Here is a 7,896-nt window from a genome sequence, read left to right on the forward strand (position 1 = left end):
TCTTTATGACCGCCTTTGATTTGACATGTAGCTGATTCTCAATACAATGGCACCATAAATTGTGATGCAAGTAAAAAGATTATTTCATATGGATTTTGTGTAAAAACGTGATCTTATTCAGTTTTAACATGAAAATGATGTGGATGCACGGGAGAACGGGAGTCTATGGTAGCTACGAGCCTGTATATTTTTTTCTTGTATACAAAGTTAGTTTAAACAAAATTATATCATGGTTGTACTTGGATGATTTGGTTTGGTCCATAGAAGCCATGAAATTGTTGCATGCGAGAACAATTTTATACTAACAATCAATTTTGACTAAAACAACTGAATTCATACATGCAATAAACCTGTTGAAACTCATGCTTAACAACTGTTTCTGGGAAAATTGTGGCAAATATTTGCGACAAAGTCGCAAAGTTTGGCGACCTTCGCAAATATTTGCAAGAAAACTAATTGACAAGCGAAGTCTGAGTATTTGCTGCAAACTAACCTTTTATATGTTTTTGGGATCTGCAACATGTTCATGCTGTCTTTTTCTTCACCTTGCGTAATTAATATATATGCTGCTCAATAATTTCATTTTGAATTTGGCGTATTTGCAAAAAGCGGTGTAGTGGAATTAGAAATCCGGAAAACCTATCTCAGTGCAATTATAATATGCATCTATATATATATAATTACTGTTGGTTAAAAATTCGTGCCAGGTTCATGTGAAATATGTCGTCACCAAAATGTTTAGAATAATAAATATATAGGCCTATAACGTAGTCTAAATTAGTCTTCATCAGTTATGTTTTGGATATAGTAATTACATGTACAATGAACCAACAGCAAAAGTCTTCCAACCGAGTAGAGATTCACATGTAATTAATTTGTGTTTGTTCTCTTAGGACTGTCTGCGCCATTTGGATATATCTTATCATAACTCTGAGCACGATATGCCAGGACGTATGTGTCATATATAGGGAACATATGACTATGGTGTCCTCCTTATCTACGAGGCTTGGCCTAGACAGGAGTGTACTCAGCGACACTGATAAGAAGTTTACTACAGAGGGATTCCTAACCATGGTCGGACAAACATTAATTTTATTGTCTGCCCTTTTCGGGTTGGCTTTCAGGTGAGAATCAGATGTTTGTCTTTTTTTTTTTTTTTTTTTAATCTTCGTTTTTAGCCCACCATCATCAGATGGTGGGCTATTCAAATCGCCTTTTTGTCCATGGTCCCTGGTCCGTCCTTCCGTCCGTCTGTTAACAATTCTTGTTATCGCTATTTCTCAGAAAGTGCTGAAGGGATCTGTCTCAAAATTCATATGTAGGTTCCCCTAGGGACCTAATTGTGCATATTGCATTTTGGGACCGATCGGTTAACAAGATGGCCGCCAGACAGCATCTTGGATTTTGATATTCAAAGTTTGTTATCGCTATTTCTCAGAAAGTACTAAATGGATCTGTCTCAAATTACATATGTAGGTTTCCCTAGGGACCTAGTTGTGCATATTGCATTTTGGGACCAATCAGACAACAAGATGACCACCAGGCAGCCATCTTGGATTTTGATAGTTTAAGTTTGTTACTGCTATTTCTCAGAAAGTACTGAAGCGATCTGTCTCAAATTTTATGTGCATTATGTTTGAAAAAGTTTAAAAAGTAGAGAAAAGATCCATCTTTCTATTGTTAGACATATATCATTCTTTGGTGGGCGCCAAGATCGCTCCGGGATCTCTTGTGATAGTTCAAGTTTGTTATCGCTATTTCTCAGAAAGTGCTGAATGGATTTTTCTCAAATTTCATATGTAAGTTCCCCTACGGCCCTAGTTGTGCATATTGCGTTTTGAGATCGGTCAGTCAACAATATGGCCGACCAGCTACCATCTTGGATTTTGATATTTACCGCTATTTCTCAGAAATTACTGAATGGGTCTCTCTCAAATTCAATAAGTAGGTTCCCCTTGGGTCATAGTTGTGCATAATGTCTTTTGGGACTGATTGTTCAACAAGATGGCCTACTAGCCGCAATCTTGGATTTTATCATTGAAGTTTGTTACTGCTTGAAAGTACTGATGCGATCTGTCTCAAATTTTATATGTAGTATATATTTGAAAAAGTTTAAGCTCTTAAGTTTTGTGATCCTTTATAATTAAATCATACCAACCAAGCCCTCCTGTTCAGCGTAAACAAATTTGTTTTTAAATCCAACGTTATCAAAGATAAGTACATTAAGTACATGCATACCGTTTACAAATGTGCGAAATTGTCACACATGTACTAAAACAGTACACGTAATATTTGGTTTACAACCCCCTTATCGGTTACGAGTCATATGTGTTCCATTTGTCCATGATTTTGACGTTTACACCTGACGAATGGTCAATGTCATTTTGGTAACTCTGAACAACCTTTTTCGCCTAAAATTCAGTTATTCTGTTTGTGTTTAAAAACCAGTCGAAAAGCACCCCGATTCGAAATTAATGTTCTATGTCATATTGTATGATGATTCCAACGTCTGCTATTGGAAGTAAGATACGACCTATGACAGATAATTTACAAAGAAAACAACACTTTGTCAAACATACAAAACGGTCGGGTATCTCCTCACTCAACCTAAGAAGCCATGCATGCACATCATGATTTCCATCTAAGTCATATTCGTCCTCTTCTTTGACTGGATTCCATCTAAGTCATATTCGTCCTCTTCTTTGACTGGTGAGGACGTGTTTATCAAACTCGAGTTGGTTAATTCTAAACTGTGAAAAAACACGGGATTTTATCGAGTAACTCGTTGGGGAATTTGTTTACTATTGCTTTTTAGTATACAGTTGTTATAAAAAATGGTTTCTTGTTTATATTCTAAGCAGCTAAGTAAAACATATGGTGTCATGCATGGCTTGATTTTAGCATAAGTGCCTAATAAGGAGTCTAAACAATTGCTTGTAACAAATCCAGTTGTATGGAAAGAAAATGCGTTTTGAAAAGTAGTTGAAAGTCATGAACCAATCGGAATGACGAGAGGTAACTGATTGGAGGGCGATATGACCAATGACATATTCTGTATGTACACCGGGTGGGGGATCGCTATTTTATTGGATCCCATTTTCCTTAATTTGAATTTTAAAATTGATATAAAAAAACATGTGTGCCAAGGAACACTGGACTTATCTATGAATATTTTCAGTAGTTATTTCCAGAAAGACCTGGTAGTTTTCACGGTAAGTCCTGGAAGATTTCTCGAGTTGATACAGATATCGGGGGATTGTCGCATTTCAAAACAGAACATCACCAGAATTTCAGCTGGTATAGCCTACATACGTTAATGTATCTAACGTATTGTTATTATTGTTGTGTGCATTGACCAATTTCTATTTAATGTGGAATCGTTTTATATTACCATCGACAGCGCCCATTCTAGTCCTAGTGGTGGAATGACAATTCCAGATATTGTGGACCGGTTATGGATCAACTCGGACATCAACGATGATGGTCATCTAAGTGAAACCGAGTTCTTCAGAGAGTTTATAGACAACTTCGATCACGATGGTATATTGGAGTTCTCTTTCAAATTATTTTTAATGTATTCAAATCAATTTGATAAATTATAGTTTTTTAGTTTTATAATACGTTTGCTCGAAGGAGATCATGAAATCTATGTTCTTTTTTATGATTTTTTGTTTGATTCGTTAGCGGTGGTGATACATAATGTTGTATTTGTGTAATAACTTGTCAGTATACGTGTCGCTATATGTGATATCAACTTCCGATTGCCGGGGAAAATAAGATTGAAGTTGTTTTTATTCTTCAAAAGACATCTCAAAACTAGGAACCTTATCGAGTAGCATTCAGTGAACCTATTTATAAAGCAGTTGTTTATATGTATCCACCAGCCAGCCAATCAGTGAGTGAGAGCGAGTTTTTACACCAGTGGAGCCACAATTACAATGAACGTCATGACGTAACACTGCACGTATTTCAACACTTTGACCTTGACGGAGATACTTCCTTGACACACGCTGACCTCAGTCGGCTGTTCCATCATATGGACTTCAACAGTGAGCATGCGTTTTTATTCCAAGTTAACGTTACCTGGGATTTTAGTTCTGGTTTGTTTTGTATACATATGTATTAAGATTGGCTTTTCGCGTCAATTTGGTTCCCTGTTTACCTCATATATAGTTTTCACCATTGTTTAAACTTGAAACTACTAAGTTCAAGTTTGAACAGGGGTCATAACTATATAATTTTTTCAAAGTAAATTATTCTATCAAAGTACGATTGCCGATTAAATTTGCGACCCGAATTTTGGTCCTATTCTAGATACAAATTTTGCTGAATTTCATTATGCATAATTCAGTACATTCAGTACAAGTTGCAGTAGGAATAGGACTAATGTGCGGGTCGCAAATTTACTCAGCAAGTTTACTTTGATAAGATAGTTTACTTTGAAAAAATAATGTGTTCACTGTAAAACTTTGTCACTGTAACACTATTTTCAGTATGAATAATGTTTTCATTTTTGTATTGACAGCTGACACTTTCATCAGTAAGGCAGAGTTTACCACCATGATGGCCTACGTAAGTATGATGACCTGTTTTTAACATGTATCGTCAATGATTAAAATTTGGTATCAAGAACAAAATCAGGCACATAACCTACGTCAGAAATATGTACGAAACGCCGGAAAATGTTACTACATGTACTTATAGGCCTAACAAACATAGCTGTGTTTCTGGTAGCCTTACAGACCTTATTGAATAGGTTCTATCATGCAATATTTATTTGTCAACTATTAAGAACAAAAAACCAACTAAAGACATTTAATGTTTTACTAAAAAAATAAAACTTGTACACAATATGAGTTATAATCAATTGTACCACTCTCTAATTGAACATTCGTATTTGTTCTAAGTAACTGTTACATTTAAAGTCGTTAACAAAATGAAAATAAAAAAGAAGGGCATACCTACCATTGGAATCAAATATTGCTTTATTTGGCCTTATCGTTTACTTTTTACAAAACAATATCAATATAAGAGACAATGAGCTCACGTGGCACTGTAGTGGACTTGTTACCTAAATGGTCTGTATATCCTTTACATCGTTACCATAATATGTTCCGCCGGAATAATAATACATGGTTGGAAGGTGTAAACAAAAGTCAACTGTAATCGTTTATAATGCCAAAGTGACAGCTCCGTCTGTCTGTTCCAAAGAAAAATGTAAAAATTATAAGAGGCCCAAATATCACGGCATCGCTCACCTGGTTTGTAATGCCAAGTAATGTTCTGAATACAGGTTCATTGTTTCTTTTCTGAAGGAATTTTAATATTAACCTCTAAATCCCCTATTAGGCCCCACCCCTCCTGCCCCCAGGGGGTCAGAGCCAAAATTTATACAAGTTCTGTTCCCCTTCCCCCAAGGATGTTTGTGGCCAAATTTGGTTACAATCCATACAGAACTCTATGACTAGTAGCGATTTAAAGAATTTACCTCTATTTCCCCTATTGGGCCCCGCCCCTCCTGCCCCCCGGGACCAGAGCCAAAATTTATACAAACTCAGTTCTTATTCTCCCAAGGATATTTCTGGCCAAATTTGGTTACATTCCATGCGGAACTCTGTGACTAGTAGCGATTTAAAGGATTTACCTCTATTTCCCCTATTAGGCTCCGCCCCTCCAGCCCCCGGGGGGCCAGAGCCAAAATTTATACAAGTTCTGTTCCCCTTCCCCCAAGGATGTTTGTGGCCAAATTTTGGTACATTCCATTCACAACTCTATGACTAGTAGCGATTTAAAGGATTTACCTCTATTTCCCCTATTGGGCCCCCGCCCCTCCTGCCCCTGGGTGATCAGAGCCAAAATTTATACAAGTACTGTTCCCCTTCCCCAAAGGTGTTTGTGTCTGATTTTGGTTACATTCCATGCCAAACTCTAGGACAAGTATCGATTTAAAGGATTTACCTCTATTTCCCCTATTGGGCCACGCCCCTCCTGCCCCTGGGGGATCAGAGCCAAAATTTATACAAGTTCTGTTCCCCTTCCCCCAAGGATGTTTGTGGCCAAATTTGGTTACATTTCATTCAGAACTCTATGACAAGTAGCGATTTAAAGGATTTACCTCTATTTCCCCTATTGGGCCCCGCCCCTCCTGCCCCCGGGGGGCCAGAGCCAAAATTTATACAAGTTCTGTTCCCCTTCCCCCAAGGATGTTTGTGGCCAAATTTGGTTCTAATCCATGCAGGACTCTATGACTAGTAGCGATTTAAAGGATTTACCTCTACTTCCCCTATTGGGCCCCGCCCCTCCTGCCCCTGGGGGATCAGAGCCAAAATTTATACAAGTTCTGTTCCCCTTCCCCCAAGGATGTTTGTGGCCAAATTTGGTTACATTTCATTCAGAACTCTATGACAAGTAGCGATTTAAAGGATTTACCTCTATTTCCCCTATTGGGCCCCGCCCCTCCTGCCCCCGGGGGGCCAGAGCCAAAATTTATACAAGTTCTGTTCCCCCTCCCCCAAGGATGTTTGTGGCCAAATTTGGTTCCAATCCATGCAGAACTCTATGACTAGTAGCGATTTAAAGGATTTACCTCTATTTCCCCTATTGGGCCCCACCCCTCCTGCCCCTGGGGGATCAGAGCCAAAATTTATACAAGTTCTGTTCCCCTTCCCCCAAGGATGTTTGTGGCTGATTTTGGTTACAATCCATGCCAAACTCTAGGACAAGTAGCGATTTAAAGGATTTACCTCTATTTCCCCTATTGGGCCCCGCCCCTCCTGCCCCTGGGGGGTCAGAGCCAAAATTTATACAAGTTCTGTTCCCCCTCCCCAAAGGATGTTTGTGGCCAAATTTGGTTCCAATCCATGCAGAACTCTATGACTAGTAGCGATTTAAAGGATTTACCTCTATTTCCCCTATTGGGCCCCGCCCCTCCTGCCCCTGGGGGATCAGAGCCAAAATTTATACAAGTTCTGTTCCCCTTCCCCCAAGGATGTATGTGGCTGATTTTGGTTACAATCCATGCCAAACTCTAGGACAAGTAGCGATTTAAAGGATTTACCTTTATTTCCCCTATTGGGCCCCGTCCCTCCTGCCCCTGGGGGGTCAGAGCCAAAATTTATACAAGTTCTGTTCCCCCTCCCCCAAGGATGTTTGTGGCCAAATTTGGTTACAATCCATGCAGAACTCTAGGACAAGTAGCGATTTATAGGAAATGTTGACGGACGGACGGACGGACGGACGGACGACGGACGACGGACGACGGACGACGGACGCCGCGCCATGACATAAGCTCACCGGCCCTTCGGGCCAGGTGATGTAAAAATTATAAGAGGCCCAAATATCACGGCAGATATGAAAACCATTTTTTAGTATGGTACAATGTGTTGGTATTGCCGCTGGTTAATACAAAACATGTGATTCCAACTTTCCTTTATTTCACTGTAGATCTTTGGCCGCCTTCCTTATGACTGATATACGATCTTACACAATCGCATAATATCGCAGCTTTAAACACTATGAAATGTTTTAATGCCTTGACATATAAATACATTTTGTTGTAATTATAACGCATTCTGAGTTTGTTGTTCTTCGCCCCTTGGACACTATAGTAGTATGAATTACATGATCAGGTCATACACTTCAATTAAAGATGCTCCACCGCCGACAGAGCATAAATGATATTAATCACTTGAACAATAATTGGTGTTTAATCGTGTAAATATATGTTTAATTAACACAAAAAAAAAGATATAGAATAATTCATTTTGCCCTTAGTACATACGCAATCAGTACTTAATTCCATATAAGATATAGTGCCACGGAATTTTTTCGGGATGCAATTAATTATTTTTTGTAACTTTAACTTGAAGTAACATTAGAAGCTCAAACTTTTCAATG

The 7,896-nt window shown here is 38.6% G+C and overlaps 1 protein-coding gene across 1 annotated transcript; it reads left to right on the forward strand.

Moving 5' to 3' along the window:
* The first annotated feature begins 943 nt into the window (after window positions 1-943).
* Window positions 944-7,565, forward strand: LOC138331818 (uncharacterized). The gene is made up of 5 exons (XM_069279610.1): window positions 944-1,124; window positions 3,401-3,540; window positions 3,885-4,049; window positions 4,526-4,572; window positions 7,444-7,565. The coding sequence occupies exons 1-5, from the start codon at window positions 976-978 to the stop codon at window positions 7,468-7,470; spliced, it is 528 nt and encodes a 175-aa protein (XP_069135711.1). The 5' UTR covers window positions 944-975; the 3' UTR covers window positions 7,471-7,565.
* The last annotated feature ends 331 nt before the right edge of the window (window positions 7,566-7,896 follow it).

Source organism: Argopecten irradians, chromosome 9, assembly GCF_041381155.1.
Source record: "Argopecten irradians isolate NY chromosome 9, Ai_NY, whole genome shotgun sequence".
Taxonomy (NCBI): domain Eukaryota; kingdom Metazoa; phylum Mollusca; class Bivalvia; order Pectinida; family Pectinidae; genus Argopecten; species Argopecten irradians.